The following is a 24,462-nucleotide window of genomic DNA, read 5'->3' as shown; positions in this document are numbered from 1 at the left end:
AATCAAACCACTATACCTTAAGAGACATCATGCAGTTAATGCCACTGACCATAATATAAACTGGATGTTTGTGCAACAAAATGCGTGCTTAATGAAATTAATTCCATTCATTAAGAACCATGTGAAGTGCAAATCCTCTGCATTCCCCATCTTTCAATGCATGAGCAGAGTCGGGTGTAATGTGGAAGGGAAGTAGGTCTTCAAATAAGTATCTATTACTGGAGAATAGTTCATCTTCAGTCCACAAATCTAAAGTGACTAAAAGCATAAAATGCATGCCCTTTTAAAACTGTACATTCATCTAGATTTAAAAGAATACATTTGTGTTATGTAAGGGTGTCATAGAAGGAGGCTGCCACAAAGGTGCCATGGAGGATTAAAAAGTTATTTTTGTACCAAAAACCTATCTGTCCCCATCTCTAGAGGGGGTTGAGGAGAGGGGCATTGGGGGGGGGGGGTTCACTGCCTTACAACTAAGAACTAAAGGAATTGTCAGAATGTCAGTCAAATCAAAGTTCCACTGTCCTGTGTCAAAATCCTACTCCACTCTCACATTATTATGAGAGGATAAACTAACAAAGTGTTTTCTTCAGGAGCATGGCTCCTGTTCTCCCATTGCCAGAAAATAGTCCAAAAGAAAGTTATCTTCCAAATAAAAATGCCAGGGGGAATGCCTCCCTTCCCCTGGTGTCTCTAGCATAGCTCCCACTTTGGGACCAGGAGAATGGCTGCCTTTTCCTGGTGTTGCATGGCACAATTCATATCAAGACTGGGGCGGGGGGTGGGGGGGACTCCCTTCTCCTGGTAGTGTTTTGGCACAGTTTGTTCTCACTGCTTTCAGCTTGATGCACACTTTTGCCACTCTGGTTTGCTGTTAGTGAAATCCCAAATCTTGTTGGTGGCCCTAGAACCTTCTGTAGTGGTCAGTGGTTTTCTCTTACCCACTGTGCGGAGGAAGATCCTCTTACACTCTCTGTATCTGCTTTCGGCTCCCAGACCCTTCTCTGGTTATACCAATTAGTGGGCTTCTCAATACTGAGGCGAGAGTGTGCTTCCAGAGAACCAGCCTCCTCTTCTACCCCTGCATCTCCTCGAGGTCGCCCACACATCCTGTTAGCTTGTGTGGGATTGTGGTACATCACCAGGACTTCCTAGGACCACAGTAGTCTGTCTCCGGCTCTACTGGTTCACTGCCGCGGCTCTGCCGGCTGCTCATTACTTAATAATCTATTCAGTGCCTCCACTCTTGCTTGGTCTGCTGTCCTGGTTCACTCCTGTTGAATACGTGGAGGACTCCACCAGCCCTTCACCGGCATCCTCTTCCCTCCAGTCCTTTGACAGAAACTGAATCTCCTGCATTCATTCGCCTCCACATCTGCTGCCAGACCCGGCAGGGTTTGACACGGCTGAGCTTGACACATTTGATAGCCCTTTGTTCATTTTAATAGATTGTATAGAGTTCCTCCCATGCAGATTGTAAAAGTATCTTGTCTCTGTTACCAACTGACTCTTTAGGCCTCCTTGGAAGCCCCTCCTACCAGTAATAGCAGTCAATGATCTTTGCGTCTCCAGAGATGATCTTCATCCTAGTACTTGGGGATTTAGGATTATCCCTGGTATGGTAACAGTACATGGTTGGACTTTTGGGAAGGGCTAGGGAATATTGGGTAGAGTCAACATTCAATGGGTTGTACCCTCGGGGCTCAAGGGGGGTGGGAGGGGTGGGGGGTCCCTACCCATAGGGTCCTCCTGCATTAAACCACCCCTAGGGGGTGTATGGGGTTGCGGCCATACCTTCCTAGCCTCATGGATAAGGCCCCCCCCCTTGGGGAAAAGTGACATCTTGTGAATCGTCATAGTGGGACCGGTGGGGTTGGGAGGGATGGAGGCTGGTTGAGGTGGGGGACAGATGTGAAAGGGACATTGAATGCAAGATGGGCCAGATCAGATCAGTGGCGCATCAGGAGAGACTACACAAGCCCAGCACCTCAATTCAGGATAGAGATGCCAACTAACCAATTCCACTAACAATTTCCCCCTCTGCACACACCTCTCAAACTCCAAACCAAACACACCACAAATCTACAGCACAACAAACCGCACAAACTTCACTACATTGCAACAACACAAAAAAAATATAAGACACAGACTTCCACAACAGTACACGATGACTACTGGCCGCAAACACCCCAGGCCCAGCCAACGGACCCACCGGGCTGAGGCACCCAACAGCACATCACTGCTCTCTTGCACTTCTCCTACTTTCTCCCACTAACTCGCACTCCCTCCCTTTTTCGGAGCCGCCAGTGCGCCAGGGGACCACTCCGGTGGTGATAGTGCGCGGTACAAAAGTCCTTTAACATAGTTAAAGGAAAGCCACCCATGCATATAGGTACTGATTGCAAACAGTACTCTTATTAAGTGAAAGTCACGTATACATGTTCCTAAAAAGATGTGCACCGGTGTATTAAAAACCCAGGATACATGAGGAACTTATTAATTTAAACCTTTGTTAATACATAAAGCTTACATATAATTCCCACATTTACAACTTCACATTAGTAGAGAAGTTGTAAGTAAAAAGAAAGAATTGTTCTGGATTTAAGTCGATTTTCTCTGGTAACATGCTGTCTTGATGCCGGAGAAAATCAAATGCTTAACCATATTTGCATTACGAAAAATGATCCAGTGACAACTAGGGACCCTCCATTCTAAGCAGAAATATTAGAATGACTAGTGTCTTTTAGATTATCATCACACTGAGAGGAAGACATTGGGAATGAAAGTGGATGCCTTTGTGGACTTAGAATAGTGAGATTCATATAAGCAGGTAAATATTGTTGCTTGATTTGTTTTGGATATATACCATATTGTAGTGGTCTCGAGGGTAAAGCTGGAGACCCATTTTTTCTAAACTGTACTCTTAAACAAATGGCAAATGTGTTTTAATACCTCACAGTCTGTTCTTTGTGATGACTTTTGGGTTGGGATTGCATAAATGGCAGTATTAGATTGGCGTATCACATCTGAGGGAACTACTAGCCATAAAGGATTCAGGAATTAAACTCGAAATCCGAACCTCATCTTTTGAGTTACAACTGTAAACCAATTGTACAAAACAGGTGGGGCTAGAGCATTCCGAGGAATTCATGGTGTCAAAGTCATATGTTTCCCTACAGCAGTTCACTTTGCAAAACACGTAGTCTGCATTTTCTTCTTGTCCTTCTCTTTCCACGTGCAAGGTCCCTGTGGGAGCTTGCTGCTTAGTGCCCCGTTTTCTAAAGTAGGAAACGGGTGGTTGATGGAAAATGCATGGACACCATGGCAATGATAACACTTATTATTATGCTGTTGGAGCACCCAATCTGCAGAATTCCTGGACCTTCCATTAAATCGATAAGGGAGGTTCTTACCTCTGGGTTTTTGAGCTGGATTACATTGATTTCTCAATGTGGGAGACTTAGATTTGCAGTTTTTGGTGTCCGACAAGTTTTAAATTGTGGGAGATTTCTGGTTGATGGAACACTTGAAAAATGCAGAGCTCAGGAACCCTGTTAAATGACGAACCCAGGACCCCCTTTGGTGCAGGAGGCATGTCCAGTCCAGAGAATATTGCAGTTTCACTCTGTACAAAGCAGTGTCTGGACAGAATGCATGACCAAACTAGGTACTGCATGGCTGGGAGTCTGCCCTATTTGGAGATGCGCAGGTGCTGCGATGGCAAAAAGAGAGGCTGTGCCATTGCAGGAATCTAGAACAGTGCAGTTCCGGCGAGCTGGGGATTCTTCGGAGTTCATCACTGCTGACCTCGCGCCAAGTCCCCAAAGTGAATCTACGGGGATCTCCAAGACCTTGCTCCACTGGGTAGGCCCATGGAAGATGCAAGACTGTGGTAGCAGGTCCTGTCTCCAGAATGCAGGCTTTTCATTGCATATCAGACATTCAGATCCGCAGATGGAAGCTGCAGCATGAAAGGGGCTCTAATCCCATGTTGACTGCGGGAAAGGAAGAAGGCACTTAAAACAAAGACCTACATTGAAAAGTGTCTATATATCAAAGTCACGATGGGTTTCAATTGAAAGTACTGGCTCACAGCTCAAGTACTTCTAGGGCCGCTTCGGGTTGGGAAGGTGGTTGCAGCCCCTACACCTTCCTGATGGGTCCCTTTCAATTGTCTCGGGAGGATAGCTCAGCGGCAACATGCTCACTTGGAAGCAAGATGACACAGCAACACAGGTTCAATCCCTGGGTCCATGCTTAGGAACCTCTAGGTATTAAGCGCGTTATAAATAACCTATCAAATCATATCATATGCAGGCTACAGCCAGTGAAGGCATAGTACATCCCATTCATACTTTGAAGAGAAATCACAGTGACTTCCTGGAGCACACAGGTATGTTTATTCAACTGGAGAAGACTGAGAAAAAGAACTCTTTATATGGTCATGGCTGTCCTCCTGGAGGGAGACGAACCATCTTTGTGTCCTCTGATGCAAACGGTTTGGGAAAATAGGGCATTTTCAGGATGTTTTGGTCTTAAAGCGTTGCCCTGTACGTATCACCACAGGTACCAAATGCTTTCAAAACTATCAAGTAGGCCACCAACCAAGAATTCTAGGAACAGTCAGGTGAGGATGGTCAACTGTGATGAAGTGCTATTTCTGATGACACCAATGGGGAGAAGCCCAATGCATCTTGGGTGCAGTTGATAATCGCCACCATCAAGCCCTAGGAGAGATCCCAACAGCATGCCAATAAGTGCCAGCTGGAAGAGCACTGCCTGCAAACACCCTACCACTACCAAGTGCGTATCGACCCTCAAAGAAAACCACCCCAACTTATTTCGATGCCCAAAGAAAATTACCCCCACTAGTCACAACTCTGCCAATACCCTGGTCCACAGCGAGTTGTACTATAACAAACGCATTTTGACTCTCGTGGAGATTTCAGCCAACCGCTCTCTGTAAACTTCTGAACTTTGCCAACACCATCAAACTCAATTTTCCCGGAACCCCCAACCCAAACAAGCACCCGCTAGGCCAGCCGACTGTGTCCCAGGGCTCTGGGCAAGCAGTGGAATGCATCGTTGGGTCTTGTGCAGGCCCGGCCGCATATTTCAAACGGCCCATTACCACAAGGGTGATGACATTTACACACACACAAAAAGAAACGGACGCTCGATACATAGAAGCAGGGCTACAGTTCAGCTGACAAACAAAAAAGGAAAACAACTACAGAACTCTCATTGGAGGAGAGAGGCCAGGGAGGAAGGCAGAGAAAATAGGGGCGTGAAAAGCAAGGAGGGAGAGCTGGGATATGTCAGTCGGTTCCCTATATCACCTATGCCCAAACCCCCTGCACGACCTCAAGAGGGTAGGCAATTTCCAGTCATCCCAGCCTGCCATTGAAACGCCCTCCTCACACGTCGGAATACTGCCACTCCTCCGAGCACCTTTAAATTAGAACTGCACCACTGCTTCCATTTAGTGGCACAATTGTCCCAACAATTGCCCACGCTCGACGACTCCTGCACTAAATGTCCACCGGACACCAGTACAAGTGGCACACGCGACTTCTAGAGTCATCGTGTAATATCGCACTCCTTAGCAGCCTCAGCAGAATCCACGCCAGCTTTCCAGGTACACAATTGCCAATTGGAATGCACTGGCCAGGGATTAGAGGCCATTTAGACACCGTCCCAATTTATTTTTTAAATACTGTTCTGGAAATCGGTCACTAGGTGGCAGAAGAGAGACGTATTTGCACATATGTGCGCTTCCCATTCGGCAGGATTTCCGTTTGCGGACTATGGTGGTCCCCTCGTCCAAAGCAGTCAGGCGAGTAAGGCAGCTATGCGCATGACTTACCGATTATATTGTGTCTGCAGTGAGGGCAGGTGTGGTGCTGCAGCAGCCAGGGGTCCACGCACTTCTTGTGGAAGCGATGGGTGCAGGGGATGACGCGGAGTTCCTGCGAGGAAGAAAGCAGAACGGGATTAAAAACCAGCGTCAGGACTATGAGAACATGTGGGGAGGGATGCTGGGGTCATGCAACAAACACCAAATGCTTTGGGGACGGGTGGGATGCAGAGTATTGCAGGGGTTGTGTGCCGCTATCAAATCCCACAAGCTTTTCACGCTCACGTTTGATATGACCTTCCACCATTAATTATTATTGTAACACGAGGATTGCCTTTAATCCTGGCTTCACAGGAAGTCCAGATTCTCGACTTGCTGGGTCGATTTGACTATCTTGAGCAAACATTCCGATTTTACACCGTAAAACGATATTTTGCACACGTTTCCCACTGAAAAAAAATAATTTAGATTCTAGAGCAGACGCATAAAAGTACACATGATCTGTGAGCACAAAGCGTACACGTATCTGGAATATGGCCTCCTCCCTTTTCGAATGACAGCTTCCTACTGTGAGGTCATTGCAGAGGATTATGGGAGTGGACAGGGAAGCTAAGGGGTGCTGGCAGGACAACAGCTTTTAGGGGCCTTGTTTAAGGGAGTACAGGAGCGCCACGATGCCCCAGGGCTGATGTGCGCTTTAAAAATTCAAATAAATAAATAGGCAGCATTGAGAGTGGCATTCCCTTTCGGGGCAAGGTGGTGGATGGGGGTCATGATGGAAGACGCTAGCCCAATAGGTATCGTTTCTGTTTTTTGCAGTGGCGATGTAAGGGAACTGGAAATATAAGGGTGGGAAGAAGAATGTGTCAATCCACGGGGAATTCCTGTCCCATGGAGGGCGGGGTTACGATAGGGGGGTGTAGTGTATGAAGTTAGGGATTGTGGCAGGTTACCAGGGATTGTTCCCATTTTGGTGTTGGGGGCGCTAAAATCAGACTTGTCAACATGACCTATTCCAATCTGTAGGTGCTTATCCAGTCCTGTTTTTTTCTTTGCATTCTGCGATTTGTAGTTCCACTTCTCTCATTATAAAGCTCGGACTACAAGTTCCATAAAGCTAAGAAAAAAACAGGACTGGATAAGCACCTATAGTTTGGAATGGGTCATGTTGGCCACTAATATCCAATCTCTTTCCCACCTCTTCTGATCCCCCACCACCACATGTCCGACATGGGGGTTGGGGGAGGGGGATCAGAAGAGGTGGGTAAGAGATCAGACATTTTTTGTACATTGTTCACTAAGTCTACCACATCCTCCTGGCACTGCTGCTTCTTGGGGCAGTCAAGAGGCGGGAAAGGGCTGCAGAGGAGCCCTGCACAACATCAAATTGTTAATAGGCAGGTAGCAACAAAATGGCGATTCGACCCGAGGGACATCAAATGAACCAGAGCTTCACGGTCACCCCGAAACCCCGGCAGGAAACATCCCCGTCGTCACGACACATCTACAATTCCATCTAGTATGCAATCCAACAAGTACTACTCCATCCCAGTTAAAACCTGTATGGACTGGTCTAGCCCAGGCCAAGGGAGCCGAGAGGAAGCTTGGACCCAGAAGAGCAGTCTCCTTCTCTACTTTAACACGCTTTGGTGGCAAAGAGAACCTCCAACAAAGCAGGCCAACCTTTCAAGAGCCCCCTCCCTCCAAAAAAAGAAATGTAGAACGACTCCTAGACACGAGGGTCCTTCTAGCAATGGGCACATCACTTACCAAGCATATTAAGGAGCTTCACACATATTACGAGGGCCTCCAACGTCCTGCCTGACAACTGGGCCTCCTGGCATTCTAAAGAAGCGCACATCAGACGTCTTTCCAGTGTCCGAGGGGTGTGTGGTTGAGCTCTCCAAAGCTTGCTTTAGAAATGGCCACCTTTAAACAACGGCAGGCTACCCTTTTTGTCACCAATCTGTATGTAGGTCTTGGTCTCCTGACCCTTTCTGGGGAACTTAAAGGATACCCCCAGTGGTCTCGAAGGTACTGGGATTCCCTGTGATTCAGTCAAACCAAACCCTCCCTGCCCCCATACACCTTGCACCCAATACCAGCAAGTTTCTGACGTCACATGCAGTGGCTGCTATTTCATTATTGATCACCAAAACCCAAGTCCTTGGACAGGACCACAACCACCATCATCATCATTGAGTAATGAGTCTTTTCCTGAATCAGCACCTCCACTTCCCATTGTGTTTTTGCTGCGCGTATGGACAACTAGGCTATCACTCACCTCTCCGAGCCCTCAGCGCATTGGCCAGGTAAGCAGCACCATCTTTTAGTGTAACCAGATCTCACTCACCAGCTCTGGCAGACACTGAAGACTATGTACTCTCGATGCTCTGCAAGAATGTGTGTGCATACTTTGGGGTCTGCTCAAATGTTACCAGACTGTCTGCTTGAATTGTGTAAACTGCACCCCCTAGATTCAGAAATGAATGCACGAGATGGACTGCTAGTCACTCAGGAGAGAGCTCTTAATGGACGCTTATGGCTCTGCTTTGGCGCCTGCTTCGAGTAGGCTAAACAAAAAAAGCCCCACCATTCCTGGGGGCATAAGGATGAAGGTTAAGGAGGTATGTTTAGGAAATGCCCGAGCGCACAGGATTATAACCCAGGGAAGTGTGCTGGGAGACCAGGTTAATCACTCGCTTATGCAGGATGTTTGGTTGCATAACCATATCACGGTCATTGGCACAGGAGGAGTAAGTGCTCTGCGGCACCGGAAGTACAAAGCGCGGTATGACAGATTCTAAACCAGGGGGGTGCAAACAAGGAATCTCTCTGGGGCATAAAAGGGCAGAGCTCTGGGGATGACCAGATTAAGTGCCCCCCCGAAAAAGAGATTAAAGAATCACAGAGGGCGTGACAGGAAACTGCTTCAGGGATAGGAGCAAAAAAACAAAAAAAGGGACCCAAGGGCACATTGCAATAATATGCTCATTTTCCTAGAGCTTGGGTTAAAAACGCACCAGGAAATGGTAATCAAGCCAGCATGGGCAGAAGGATAAACCAACAGCAGTCAGATGAGAATTATCAGCTAGAACAGACCAACAAGAATACTATGGCGCTCTGGACATACCATGAAAACAGCACTCAAGGGCATGTTGAGATATGCACTTAGTTCAGACTGATGACAATCTTGGGGGCACCGAAGGAAAAAGGACACCTAGAAAAAACGAAGGCAACTTGTTGGGGAAGCAGGATGGAGGGGGCACAAGTACACGTTCGGCTCATGCCTATTAAGAAGGCCCGTTTAACTAGGCACAGATGTATGCTGTCTGGTACTATGGGGGCCCCCTACTCTCTGCCCTCATTGGACAGTGCTTAGGTCAGATGATCCAAAGCCCTTCCATCCGGTGTGCGGTATTCCCGCTTCCCAGGCCTCGGTCCGCGCTGCTCTTACCTCGCCGTCTATGTACTTTTCTAGGCAGATGGCACAGTCCGATGTGGAGCTGCTGCTGAGCGTGTCAAGAGCTCCGCAACTTCCTTCCCGGTGGCCTTTGCCCTTTGACTTGAACTTCCTGGTTTCCATTTTCTCGAGAGCCTGTACTGCCATCCTGTTCATTGAGTCCTGGGAAAAGAAACAAAATCATATTACCGCTAATTCAACAGAGCTGAAGACTGCTCTTTTCTCCAGTCCTCTTTCTCTCCCCTCTGCCCCCTTGGGCTCTCTCCCCTTTCCCCTACCACAGACTTCCCTTAAGCACCCAACGGCATCTCGCTGAGAGATCCAACTCCATGTTAAACCCACAAATCAATCCACGTAAACAAAGGGCTCTAGCAGCCGGTAAAGCACTGGTTGTGAGTAAACTCCATAAGTCATGACTATCATGTTGGGCAAATCAGTTTCCTTCTCAAGACCACCATAGAAACTTGACACCCTATACCATGGATGGGATTATTGGTTAAATGCCTGCAATTCAGCATTTTTACCAACTTTACTCAATGCACAATTGACAACCTTCTTCATATTATAAGATACAGTATTTAGGAGGTTGTGCGTACCAGCACCCCAGGCAGCAATTTTCAGAGTTCTCCGTTAGACGGAGAGAGGCAGGAGCATGGAATCAAGGGAGGACTTGTTATTCCATCGCAAGGGAAGGCGCTCCTTCAAAGTTGCTGGATTTACTTGGGTATTTCCAGGGCACCATGTGGCATGCTGAGGGAGTGTTGTGAGCATTCAGTGTGAAGGGGGAAATCCAGGGCCGCTGCGAAAGAACTCAAAGGCTCTTCATGCACACGCCTCCGAAAAAAGATATCCTGCCGTCCTACTTTAGAACAATACACAAGCATCTTATTGGATCAAAAAGCAGTTGCTATGAATTAAGATGCAGAAAGTCAAACTTTGATCTCGCACTTGAGGAGCGCTTGAAGCCTAGACATGACCTATCAATCATTAATTATTAAAATAGAGAGCCATCAGATTGCTGGGAAATGATCTGGGTGTAAAATCTCTGCAGGGATGCTATTTAACACTTGTGGCACAGTTAATGTATCTGGACCAATAACAGACTATGGCAAAGAGTTCAGCGCTCCAACATCAGTGAAATGGTGGAACTACAGGGAAGAGTTTCACAAGTGAATGAGGTGACACACAAGAGAATACAACATATAAACATAACCCAGAGCTTTAGAATGAACACTGTAGCCCAAGAGGGAGGTCATGAAAACAAGAAAAGTATTTACCTGTAACAGCTTTGCAGCTTAGTCTAGGTCATAGATCCATATGCTGTACATTAGCCTGTCATTTAGTATTTGGATCCAGAATTGATGTAGAGTTCTACAAAAGCAGAAATACCATAGGTATCCACTATGTGTGTGCTGCATCGAGACTCCATAAGGAAATGACTGGAACCCCACTCTGTGCACCAGCCCTCAGCACCATCTTTGGATTATTTTCATGTCAAGCCTCCTTTCTGAATTCATTTTAAGAACCCCAAACCCATTCCTTTAAACTCAGTGGGTGTTTGGGAGAGTTAGAAGTGAATCGAAAACCGATATTAAGTAGCAATAGTATGGTTACAGGTAAGTAACGTGTTCTTTGCAGAGTGAATCAGTTATAGATTCACATGCTCTGTATAGAGCACCAACCCCCACAGAACGGGCCAGTTTGAGGCTGGAGATAAGTGTATAAGCACTGCTTGGCCGTCTAACACATCTTGATAAAGTTTTGATTATAGGCAGTACAATCTTAATGCATGCACAGAGCTCCAATTGGCAGCCACAAAAGTCTTTTTATAGAACATTTCTGAGGAAAGCCACTGCAGCCAACATAATCCCAGTAAGACTACCCTCTAGCTGTTTCTCTGGTAAGTAATAGCATAACTTGCTACACTGCATAATCGATCCCAGTGTCCAAAATGTGGTGATGGCAGTGATGTTGACAGCTTGTCAAACCCTAAAACAGCTGTTTAGACTTTTGTACCTTTATCAACTTAGCACGTCAGCAGAGTGCCTAACCTATAAAGACTTTGTTGTTAAAGTGTGTGGTTTTACAAATAAGACTAGTTACTCAACAGTTCAACTCAAATGAAAAAGGAAAATATTGTTAGTCCTGCTCTTAACAGATTCATATTCCAGGAAAAACTGGAAATGAATCTTTGACCGGTAAACGTTCATTGACCCATCTTCAAGAGAGGACAGCCACCAGAATACCAACCTTCCAGAACAGCTTTGATAATCCATTTATACGCTGGCTCAATCGATGGCCCCAGAGGTCTTGGTGAGAACCACACGGAACCCCCAAACTGGTGCTTTATTTGGTGTGGTCTCTTAAAACCTTTAAAAAAACATCACTGGTATTCTAAACAGAGTACTTCATTGCGTTTTCCTATGCGCTGCCAAATGGATGGTACTGGAGGAAATAGATCAATCACTTGTGCACTAAATAAAGGGCATATTTATGCTCTTCTGATCATCCGTATAGTGTGCTTCCATAACAGGTCTCCTTGAGTTTTAAATGGTGTGTGCCGTGCTGTAGGGAAAATGGAGTAAAAATGTAATCCAGTGTGCTGAACCAAAACAGGAGGTGCATTATTGTATCCATTAATAAAGTGCTTTTCACAACTCGGTTATACCAAGGGTGCAGAACCTGTGAAGCGCATACAGGCATTTCTTTATATAATGTTCCATTCCATAAAAACGTCACAGAACCCATCAAGAACATTTATTTAACCAAAATGGTGTGAAACATTTGATAAAGATGGGGAAAAATACACATAGGGCCTACTGTTCTGCTTTGGATCATCGTGCGAGAAGTGTTGTGATGTATATTAAGTGAAAACACAGCCTTTCTTATTTGTGATGTGCATCTTTTAAAGTCCTGTGGCAATCAAGAGTGCATTTTGATGTTAATTTGCATAAACCAATAAACACTTATTCTAATTAAATTTTACATTATAAATATTGCAATGCATCTGCAAATTAAGACCCATGTGCTTTTGAATGCACCAGGAATTTGAGACTATTTGAGAATGCTGGAAATAATGTATACATTGTATTTACTTGTATTATAAATAGTCTGCTACATACACAAGTCCTTGCCCAGGCTCGTTCTTAAGTGTCCATTATAGGGTAACTGCAGTTCAAAGTTGTTGTTCAAAAACATAGATTGAGACTAGTGGACTGCAACCACTGCAATAAAGGCTCCCTCTGGAAAAACATTGAATTACAAATGATCAGTTTGAAGGTGTGGGACTGTCATGTGCATCATGTGATCGCTATCCAGCTTCATGACTCTAGTCTGCCTTCAACATAATTGATCAAAGAACTAGGTTCCAGCTAGATTTGGCCTTTTTGAACTCTAACTTGCCGACAAATTACATCTGTGCATGACTAATGTGTGCCTTCAACAGCAAAAGCACCAGCCAGCTCTGTTCAAAGTGAATAATAATGCTGAAATGGGCCTCCACCACCCATGGTTATTAGATATTTGCACTATATAATGCAAATCACTCCCTATAACTTCACAATGATTTGGTCTGTAGAGAAAGCTAATATAGTTTTAGAATCAGGAGAACACACCCCACGCTACAAGAAAAAAACGGAATATATTAATATTCATCAATAAAATTACTTAATATTGACTTATTTTGCACGCTGCGGAAGCGTGTGACCAATTAAGATCAGGGTATGCTCTCCCAGAAATGTCTGTTTTATTGATGGGAAAAATTAGAACAGCCTTTGTCACATGTCTGAAATATGCTGGACCCATCAAATAAAGGGGTGTTTTTCTCTTGAGTTTCAACTTCTCAATGAAACCAATGGAAACACTCAACCAATCAAACATTCCGTCAGATGACACTGTAGGAAAATGTAGGCTCTATATATGCTTCAACCCGTAGAAAGTAGAGTGCTCTGGGATTCCAGAAAGTCCCGATTGGATGAGTGTGGTAGTGGCATAATACCTTGAGATGAGAGGGCTCTGTGTCCTTGTCCAGAAGAAGCCTGAAGCAGAACTTTGCCTAAATAGCACACTATTCCCCGAGATGAATGTAAGCAGAGACTAAGGGGCATCCTGGGTGGAAGGGGCCTGGAGTTGAGGTGCCATGACAGTTCTGTGCCTTAAAAGAAAAACCCAGAAGTGAGTATAAAAGCCCCAACGCAATTAGCTACATACAGTCAATAATTCTTTATTAGTAGGCCCAGGGGCGGAACTGGAAAGGAAGTTACTGGGGAACACATGTACATTAGAATGCTGTAGCATTTTCAGTATGAATTGTACATTGATAGTAGCCAAGTAAATTATATGTAGTGTTTTCACCAATGTATTCTGTCACTGGAGCTTTCAACCGGGGGAACAACAATCCACATCTTTACAATGGGTTAATACATTTCAGCCTATGGAAGCCATAGTCACTGAAATACAGAAATTCTGATAAAACACACACAGCATTCTAGTGGGATGAGAGGGAGATTGGCGTGTCCACTTCCTTCCCCCGAAAATTATGCAATTTAAAATGACCATTTAAATCTCTAGCGATATTGCAGAAAAGAAAGCACGGTTCCTGTCCTTTCAAAATTTCATGTTCCGAAGTAATGCAATAGAATTTATATTTTGTGCTCTCCAAAATTAAGTCACAGCTTCCCTAAACAGAGCTATAGGTGCATAATGAAACCTACCATAATTTGTATTGTACATACATAATAAACTAGAAGCAAACGCCATGTGCATATATGAAAAGACTACATAAATGAGGAAATGTATTTTGAGTATTACATATATATGTTTGAAGTCGGTTTTCTCCGGCTCCAATATTTGCCATGGCATAAAAGAAACACTAACAGAAAGTTAATTTATGTCTCCGATAGCAACACTTGTCGATATTAAAGAAAATAATATGCATGAAGTAACATGAAACATTTCGTTTAGACAAATGGATGTTCATGTTTTGTAAATTAGCAAGATATTTACAGTCAGGTTGTTTTTCTGTAAAACAAGCTGTCTGTAATTGTAGAACATTGTTGGTGACTTTCCCAGCATACGGAGACCACCTTTGGTTTGGAGTCATTTTAATAAAACAGAATATTAATCCTGAATACAACCAGTTTCTTTTCCCAGAATTTTTGTGCAGGATTGTGTAATAAGGGGTGTTAGATCAGAGGATGCAGCCTTAGTAGAATTCAAAATTGGATCAATAAAACACTCAACAGTGCATTATGGTGGTGTCTAAGTTACGGATGCCTATGTGGTCATGACGCATGCTGTGAAGTGGAGTACACTCTGGACCGGAACACAGATGTCCTCCTGCCTTATCAACAGATCAGGGATATATATTATTTCTTGTGTACTGACTGCTCTCAATTTTAACACCAACAAGAATGGTTTTCCTGTCAAAGGCCACATCTGGTGCAGTGAGACACTGCAAATGAGCATTCTTTAAGTGTTACCTTTGTGGCCCAGCATCAGATACTAAAAGTCTGCACAACGCCATCACACACCCACAATCTAATTCTTGAACTCACCATCATGGACAACGATGTTGAGCATGCTAGGACTATCTTTTCAAAATGTGGTGCCCTATTCTGTGATGGACATGCTCTGGCATTTGTGGTATTTATCAACACTCCAAGAAACTTATCTCTTGGACTGGGCTGATAAAAGTGTGGCTTGATTTTCACTATGCATCCCAGCTGATGCAAGGACTATATTGCCTTTGACATGACTTGCTGGCATTCTGACAGACCGTCCTTTCACAATCAAAGCATCTAGGGATAGAAAAACTACTGCTCATCTCCTCAAGTGTGCTGCTGCGGAGAGACTTTGACTAGTTACAAGGCAGACTTTATACCAAACAGAACTCTGAAGGTAATTAGACTTACCGTGAATCTCAGATGCTTCTTGCATCAGGGTAAGGAAGTTCATGGTCTTTAAATCCACGATCATGAAGCCATCTTCTAGTAATGGAGCGACATCTTGAAATATGGTCAGCTTGAATGTTTGGCTCTTGATCCAACGGTGGAGTATTCTTAAGAAACAATCTCAATCTACCTGATATTTAGTTCGCGGAAAGCGGTAGCGTAGATTTCTCCTGCTCCGTTTCATTGGCCCATCTACAGGCACTTTTCTAATGGTGTTATCTGGATTATCCCAAGCTGCCAGATAATCAAATACACCGAACAACCAAATGACAATTACCCGGGTGGCAGAGAGCCAGAAAACAGCAAACGCTGATGGGTAAATCCCACTGGCCTTCTGCTCTGTTCATTCAAACTCTGACATCTGGAACCATGGTTATCCAGCTTCAAACCCTTGCTATTCAGCATTTCCTTAACTAGAATGGTACTTTTACTTACAATGGGAGCTGCCGGTTAGTAGAGCATTCAGATCAACACTGTTCTGGATGAAAACGCTTTCACTATATTACCCCTTGTGAAAGGAAGGTGGGCTCTCTTTCTGTGTCAGTTTGGTTAATGTTTGAAGGCATATCATATGGAATGGGATGTACTGTGGGTCTTTGGAAATGTACCAGCATTACATTGTCTGTTAAAATCTCCAAATGTTGTTGGAAGTGCAACTATCCCTTGACTTAGCTGCTGTGGACAGGACACGCGCCTACGCAATAAGTGTTTGCACAGAATTTCACTAATTATTGGAAGCCAATATTTTTCAGCCTTTTGCATATATTGATATTTTTTTATGTACATTATCTTTAATGGCGCACTGATGATTTTGCGTCTGGATTGTGGTCTTAAGGCCGTAAATAATAAATGGGTAGTATTTCCACAATACTAATCTCATGGCAAAGTGTCTACTTCATGTTTCTGATGAATCTAGTTCGTTCAAGGATGTGTGGGAGATCTCTTTGTACTCCAAGACCAAGATGTCTTATCGGGTGGACTCAATTACTCCTTCCCTGGCTTGATTATATCAAACCACGAATAGAACCAACTTGGACACAATGAGGCAGAATGTTGCTGTATTCTGCACGGTTCGAACAAAGACCTCTTACCCATCTCACTGGATTTATCACTAGTACCTTGATCGAGACACGCAGCCATTGAAGCTGCTCACCGTGCATGCTTTATTCACTAGAGGCATGCATTCCAAGCAACCCAATTGCTGCTCAAACCCAACCCGCTCTTGCCATAGCCCTCCGCACTGCCCAGGCAGCTACATTAGCACAATGCGAACACAGGACCTTGTTGCTAAGGCCTTTCTTTAAAAATTAAAAAATAAATATTATCTGACATGTCTCCCATACCAATCCACTCTCTTGAACACCCTTTTCTGTGCCAATTACGCCACTGTACAAAGAAAATGGACTTCGGTCACATGCACCTTACCGATACATCAGGTACGTTTAATTTTTCATTGCGAGCATCAAAATCAGGTGCGCCTTTCTTTAATTTTAAAACAAGTCTATAAAACGTGCCTCAGTCCCTCGCCTTAGCAACAGGCTGTTACCAGCAAAGTCGACCCTCTGCCATAAATTATATCAACGCTATAGAACCCAGCTCCTCCTTTGCAGTTTCAGAATATTTACACTACATCCTGGCTCTTGTGACAATCGCAGTCTTCTTCGAAAGTTCCCTCACATGAATTTCAAGTCCTTCTGAGCCAGCTGTGCTTGCCTAGAATTGGTAGAAACTGATCTGGTGACAAGGTGTGTCTGTCATCAGGCATTTTATCCATTATGTTAATGTCCCCCACCTCCTGCCTGCTGTACTACAGCAAAAGGTCCTTCAATCAGACAGTGATGCACAGTCAAGTCGTCCAGTGAATGTAGGTCATTGCATGGTGTGGTACATAAACTAGTTCAATAAACCTACTGGATCTTGCATTAACTAATGCGTTCTTTTCAATTGGGTAGCTTGAGTGGTCTCCTGTGGACCGCCACATCAGCCATTTTTTTTTTAGCTATATTAATGTCGAAATTTCAGCTCCACATTTTAAAACATCACAAAGAATAACACATGAAATAGAGTGGAGTCTTTCTGCCTATGTATATTTTTTTGTTGCCATCTGTAAAGCATGAACCAACCTTCAGAAAAAAAAAGATCAGTGTATTGAAGGCAGGAAACCGAATGAGAAACTTCTTGGAACATTGACGATGGAAGGGTACAAGATTCTGATAATTTACATGTAACGAAAAGTTGTCTTACACAGTGCACCTCTGCCATTTGTTGGCAGTCTTGTGGTTGACGGTTCTGCATAAAAATAAAAAAGGCAAGGGTCGATTAGTGAGGCCAAGTGAAAAGAGGCACATGTGAATCCTCTGGTGTTTGATAGTACAAGTCGGAAGTATCCAAGTCCCGACTACCAGTGTTGTCCTGTGTTTGTGGCAGCGACACTGGTTTTCTCCCCCCGGGTTACACATTTTATCACAGAGAACCTGGGAAAAACGCTGCTCCAGAGCACGGCGGATGTGGGATAAGAATGAAGAAATTACAGGCTGCGCAGAGGTGTCTGAGTGGCTTCCCCAAAGTTAATGTGGTGGGGATGGTGCCATCAGACAAAGTCTCTACATGTGTTTGGGCAGGGCAGGGGCAGGAGTCAATGTGCATGGTGTAAGAGTGCAAGGAAAGGGGAGTGTGGTTGAGGACCGAGTCCTGTTCTCAGAGTTGAAGCCTAGGCTGAACCAGTAGAGTTTAGAGTCTGCAGTTGGACTAAAATCGGAGGTTCTCTTGTGTCATCCAACAAAATACTGTTTTTTGAGGATGGTGGGGGGTGAGAATGGGTTCTTATGTCGGAGGGGGGAGAACAATTTCGCGAGACTCACCAGAGTCCACCACATCCCGAACCGTCCTGGAATTGAGCACTGTTCACAGGTTTGTTTCATGCGTCAATGAGTGACGGGTTTGGATTTTGGAGATGGGGCTTTTCTTGGTTATTACTGTCTTGTTAATGATGCAACAGGAGGCAGACATGACGCAAGCTGGCAAGCAAAGCAAGTGAAGTCCAGCATGGTTGGGGTTAAATGGTCAAAGGAACCCTGCCCTTTTATCAGAAGTGTGGCGTTATGATGTAAAGCAAGTGGTTAAGGGATGACTCGGACAGGCGAGTAAGCAAAGCACTGCCTGTGATAAGCTAGAATACGGGCAGACCTTGGGAATATGTCTCAATGTTTGCAGTGGTGAGAGAGTAAAGAAGTTAGAACTAAGCTGGCTTTTTTGTTGAATATGATCCTAGTGTTGATGTGAAATCCAAAGGATTTGACAGAGAGGACACAGCATTGAAGAGTTTTCTGTGGCCATTATGGAGAGCCAGGTTTGTATGTGTGAGGAGAAGTTTGATCAGTACAAAATCAGCGTGTGATCTCTCTTGTGGTAAAAATGTGGTCATAGAAGATTTGTGGCCCAAATTTTCAAGTCTGAGGCAAAGATCCTATTTTTAGGCTCTGGCAAACTAGCTTTCGAAGCAGATAACACAGATGGTCTGTTTGTTGCTCTTTCAACTTTGATAACATAGCGAAAAGACTGAATTCTTCTGTTAAAGGAATTAAGCTGTGTTGATTAGTGTTGGGAGAACCAGGCAATGCTTCATCCAGCCCATATCAAAGGACTGATTCTAGCTTTACCATTGGTTCAAGACAATTGCCCAAATCATGGGCTGATGCTCACCCGCCAAAAAATAAAGTTAGTGGAAGGATAAATATTGCTTGAATTGGATAAACAACGCAATGAGCCATTCATATGCATAGCTTTTGGAAGACTGTTGGTCTTAGATTTTCTGGGGCACAGTCACGAGTTCATTGTTGGGATCACAAACCAGAACAGCTACTCGCACCTTTTCCAGGGGTCCCAGCACTAATTGGAGAGCTTGTTTCCCTCAGCAAGAAAAGCGTAGCGGCTCAAAGAGTATAAGTGTGGGCCATGCCACATGCTTCCGTTGCTCTGTGAGGCACCATTTGCAACCATTAAAGCCGGTCTGATTTTTAAGTTGAGCCCGAGGCTCACATCCATGACTATAGTGCTAGGAGCTTCAGGCTAACATTCATGTAGTACACAGACTGAAAACAAGTTTCAGGCCGTATATAGTCCTTTGTTGCTGGAATTGGCAGCAGCAGAAAGAGGTGCACTGCATACATGTAATGCACATGTATTGTGGGTGCAGTGCAAAAAAAACAAAAGGACAGCTGAAAGGGACAGAAAGAGGATCTGAGTGAGAAAATAGAGCAAGAGTACAAGTAACAGAAGCAAAGGGGTGAATAGAGACAGGAAAATGTGAATAGAAAGCGGGCATTGGATAGACAAAAAGAGGGACAGAAAGAGGCCTGTGGGAACTTAAAAGCTATGGAGTAGAGGAGTGAGACAAGGAATCAGAACAGGAAGACAGCAGATCAAAGAACAAGAGGGAGTGAAAGTGCCAGAATGTGTCTCTGAGGGGAGAGCGAGATCCAAGACTAAATGGGTGAGACTGCGACCCAAGTGAATTAGGCCGTTTTGAACATCCTAGGACTACTTCTACACATCTGTGTTTGGCAAAACATTGCAAGTTTACACTGCCATTTTCTTGGCTAGTCTCGTGTTTGGCACAGAACCATCTACTTCCATAGAGGCTGCTACCGATCTGCTTGCCACCACCGCCAGTGGTGGTTGAGGGTCTTCGCAATTCCCAGGAGCATGGCACAGCAAAATGGTATCGGGCTCACTGTGCCATAACCCCCACAACCAGTACAGTCTGCCCAACTGGTGGTATGGAGGCACACACAGCCTTTATTGCATCAGTCCAGTCGGGCAGCAGGACCATGTAGAGGTGGTGGGCAACCCATATAAGGCAAAGCAATGACTCACAGGGAGACTGCCTCCTGCGAGAGCAGCAGCTCTGTGGGAGAACTGGAAAACCTTAGCCAGTGGTCGAATCCAGTGAAAAAAAAAAAATAGAACCTCAAGGTGGGGCTGTGCCCTGTGGAACAACCAGAGAACGTTATTAGGTGGCTGCACCCTGTAGGAGAAGACGAGAAACCTACTCCTAAGTGTAAATATGAGAACTTTTGACAAGGAGCATAATCATGAGACAAGGACTAAAAACTCTACTTGCACAAGAGTCAATGGTAAGTGTTAGACAGCAACTATCAGGGACTCCCTTCAATGCTACGGCTTTCGATCTGCTACTGACAAGCACCACAAAACAAAACTGCTCCACTTTACGATGTCGACATGTAGTAGGTAACAAGTCACGGTCCTCATTCAAGTTTGTGTGTTGGCCAAGAAGAGATGTTCTGCAATCTTCTGGAAAAAAGTGACTATTTTTATAAATGTCAATTCATAGACAAAAGCCCCAGCACACTAAAAGCTCTCTCAGACTACACACTGGGAGGGAGGCAGCTTAGTGATTCAAAAGCAACTTCGTGCTGCTGGCCAGGCAAACCTCTTGCAGCACCAATAATGTAATGGGTTCTCTTCCAAAAGGTGATGTGACCAGTGGACAGGCATCGCACTTCTGTATGACAGATAGCTAGTCTGTTCCCATTGATGACTTGTCTGTATTCAAGTCACTGATAACAGTGCCCAACAGTTCCTTATCCTTGGATGCTGCACCCAAACTTCTGAAAGCTTTTAGTAGGGGTCAATGATGTACTGGTCACTAATGCAGTAATTCTAGCTGGTTGGTGTTCTTCCTGTTGCTTGGTTCTTTCTTCAATAGATGCTGCAAGCACTGCAGTATAGCATTCTTGCACATTTGCACAGTGTCTCCTCCTTGTGGTGCTTGTTGAAAGCCTTTCTCCCCCAAGACGTGTATAAAAAGCAGCCATTTTTACAGTAATTGGTGTGTGTGTGTGTATATACATATGTATACATATATAGGAAGAAAACAGGTCCGCAATGTTACATTTACATTCAGCTACCTGTTGATATCCACAAAGGTTTGAAAGCAAGTCCCTCTTCAGTTGTGCCATATCAGCATCAGTTGCCAAGGCATGGGCCCTAGCCATGCTGGTCAGGTTTAGCTCACGCAGGCACAACAGTAGGAGAACCTCAATCATGGCTGCATTGTGAAGACTACCCATCTTGGTGGTCTTCTCAGAAGATCCTAGCATGACAGCGTGTCAGTGGCAGACAGCAGCTGCTGCTGCTGCTGCTGACCACATTAATGTACCATGCAGAGATCTGCTGTGGAAGCTGTGGTAATCTATGCTGGCACAACATTGCACTGCCCAGGTGCAAAGTAGAGATCCACAGAGGTTTTCAAGGTTGTAAAGTGGCAACTTGTGGTGCACCTACAATCACAGATAAAGCATGTAACCACAAAGTGAAAGACCTGTGCAAAGCAGGGAATGTGAATGGTCTTGCCAATTCATGGACATCTGATCCATTACTACAACAAAGAACAAATGGAAACTAGGAGGCCTTAGGTACTGTGCCGCTTCTCCTAGACATCACCTCCTCTGTGGCTTCTTCCCTGAAACCCGTGCATGCACAACATTGCCTGTTGCCAGATAGCATACACCCAATGCTCCCTTGAAGGACTCGATGACCCCTCTTGGCGGTTAGTGGATGGAAAGGCCACCCAGCGTGCTGCACCGGCCACGTAGTTAATGCTTTGACCACTGCTCCACATGTTTGTGATGAAATTACTTTTTTGTCCCATGCACTGCTGTAGTATGCACTCCGATGTAGCCATACACGTGTTGAACAATTCCGGTACTGCTTTGTGAGAGAAAATGCCAGCTGGGATTCCTGCGTAGATTGTCTTTTCTCAAAAAGCCATTGAAATCCTGGGTTTTCCATACACGTGTACAGCAAGAGATATACTGTAAACATTATAGTTAAGTTAGCATCAAGTAAACACAGCAGTCATGGAAAATGGTGGCCATGCTAAAAAAAACGTCCACAACACTGGCCTTAAGAAATGGTGGGGAATCCCTGTTCTGAGTTACTGAGGTAAAGAGGGTAGGAATTGGTGTCCCACTCCCAAGCACCAAAACAGCTGAAATATTTTCAGGGGAATTGTTTGGACTGGTACAGGTATGCTGCATCACTGATGCCATGCGGTAGGATGCACACCTCAGATCCTTTGACTTCTTCCCAGGTCTCCATGGTGCCACAGCATATGGCAACACCCATGTTACCTGCCTTCCATCTGCACACAGCTTTCTGGCAGAGTGCGCAATGGGCCAGATTCATTTGCTGTTTATTCTGTGTGAAGTACTGGCACACTTGATTTTTTTTGTGGGCTCACACACTGCTGTGGACGCGATTGTGGGCATGTTGGTGGAGTTCTTGATGCCGTGAATGATGTGATGTGCTTTCTGATCTGCAACATCAGTGAATGCAGGCTGGTAGGGGGGGAACTAATACTACAACCTCTGCATCTGTGGTGTCCTCAGAATGTATGCTTTCCAATAAATAGCAACGCTTGTTCCCATCTGGACTGACATATCAATCTTTGTCTTGATAATCCTATATTTCATCATAGTTAATGTCTGACTTGTCAGTGGGTGGCGGCAGCATAAACAGATACCTCTCCCCACTGTTTAATTACTTATTCTGCTCTTGAGATGGTGTACAGAACTACATATGCAACCACTTCAGTCTGTCACCGTGGTTTTTCACCATTGTGGTGCAATAACAGTGTATTTAATTGCACTGGCGCATGTGCTCCAGACATACTTGTGACTGGGGGTGCCTTATGCAAGTTAGTGAATATCTTAAATGATATCTTCAATTGCAATTCTAGCCTCCCCAGTGTGCACACAACACAGCAAGTGTTGCTGTAGTAATGAAGACCATGAGCGGCAAAGTCTACTTTCCTGTGGCTTATTTGGAAGCAGACATCCTGTTCGAAATGTGTTGCGCACTCACCGACTGGCGCGACTAGCCCGCCTCCACAATTCAATGCTGATTCCCCACAGCAAAGCCCGACACGCGTGACTCAAAAGCTCCCATTGGGTATTCCCAGCACCTTCCACGTGTCACCAAAGGGCAGAGGTCTCGTCAACTTGCTTCAAGAGAAGGGCACCGACTGAGGTCTCGCCATCATGCACACATCTCTGCTGCTCCCTCCCAGCAAAAGTCAGGCAAGACTAACACCCATTTGCTGCCTTCAGGTACTCGTGGAATCTCTCGCTCCTTCGCCCAGCTGTCACCCAATGGCATGAGTCTCACCCACCACGAGAAGAACATTGACTGCTGTGTCACATGCCTCCCTGAATCTCTGGTGGTGGCACTTCAAATCACTGAACCTGTCCCATGGCGCTGTGTAAGTGAAAACTACCCTAAATCTAACTCCAGCTGGGTGTCCAGTCACTACTTCCTATTTAACCACTCTCAATGCACTATGATTCATTAATCCATCGCTGAACTTCCTAGGCATGTCTTTAGCAACATACACCGAGATCTCTGTAAGCTGCCCGGGACTGAAAAGGAGCTCCTGCCACAAGTCCCTCTTTAAGCAAGGAGGTCGAACTGTGGTAAAACCTTTTCAAAACTCTGTCCTTAGCACAATTTGGCCCATTCACTCAAAATTCGGGTCATTCCATTGTGCTGAAAAGTTTGTCCAGGCTTTATCACGAGTTGTCAATCCAGAGGGGAAACAAACCCAATGAGAAAAGTAGGATATATGATAGGTTATTTATAACGTGCTTAATACCCAGAGGTTTCTAAGCGCAGACCCGGGGATCTAACCTTTGGTGCTCCATGTCCTCTTGCTTCCAAGGTGAGCACGTTGCCCCTGAGCTATCCTCCCAAGACAATGGTAATAGAAGCCAGAAACAAAGACAATGCTATCGGGAAAATAGTCTTGCGCATTTGTCCGTCTGCATTATGCATGAAGTATCACAATAAATCGTGTTACAGCAGGCATGACACTAGAAATTGGCAGAGACAGAGCCCTACATCATACTCCGATTAATGTTCCAAAAACAGAGGAGGTTATCAGTGAATTTTTGAAATTAAACAATATCCTGAACTTTAAATTGAACATTACTTTTCAAGTGCATTTACTCCATTTCTTTAAAGCTGCTGGCCAGATATCGGCTTCACAGGCCAGGAACCCGATGAACCTTGGCTAGCTTATCCTACCAGTTTTTCTGGCCCATGTAAATCAAGTAGTGGACAAATTTAATTACTCAAAGGCATTTTTGTAAAGCGCATAAATGAGAACTTGA

General features: G+C 44.8%; 1 protein-coding gene across 1 annotated transcript in view; it reads right to left on the bottom strand.

Annotated features, from left to right (window-relative positions):
- The window catches only part of ZNRF3 (zinc and ring finger 3), a 606,087-nt gene that overhangs the window by 40,001 nt on the left and 541,624 nt on the right, over positions 1–24,462 (bottom strand). The window contains exons 6-7 of the mRNA XM_069619170.1: positions 9,315–9,482; positions 5,867–5,969 (exon numbers count right to left, since the gene is read on the bottom strand). Of these exons, the coding sequence (XP_069475271.1) occupies positions 5,867–5,969; positions 9,315–9,482 (271 nt within the window). The remainder of the gene's footprint in view (positions 1–5,866; positions 5,970–9,314; positions 9,483–24,462) is intronic.

The sequence above is a fragment of the Ambystoma mexicanum genome, chromosome 10, assembly GCF_040938575.1.
Source record: "Ambystoma mexicanum isolate Mex_15411 chromosome 10, UKY_AmexF1_1, whole genome shotgun sequence".
Classification (NCBI taxonomy): Eukaryota; Metazoa; Chordata; class Amphibia; order Caudata; family Ambystomatidae; genus Ambystoma; species Ambystoma mexicanum.
The sequence above is the reverse complement of the archived record's forward strand: the minus strand, read 5'-3'. Positions and strand labels throughout refer to the sequence as shown.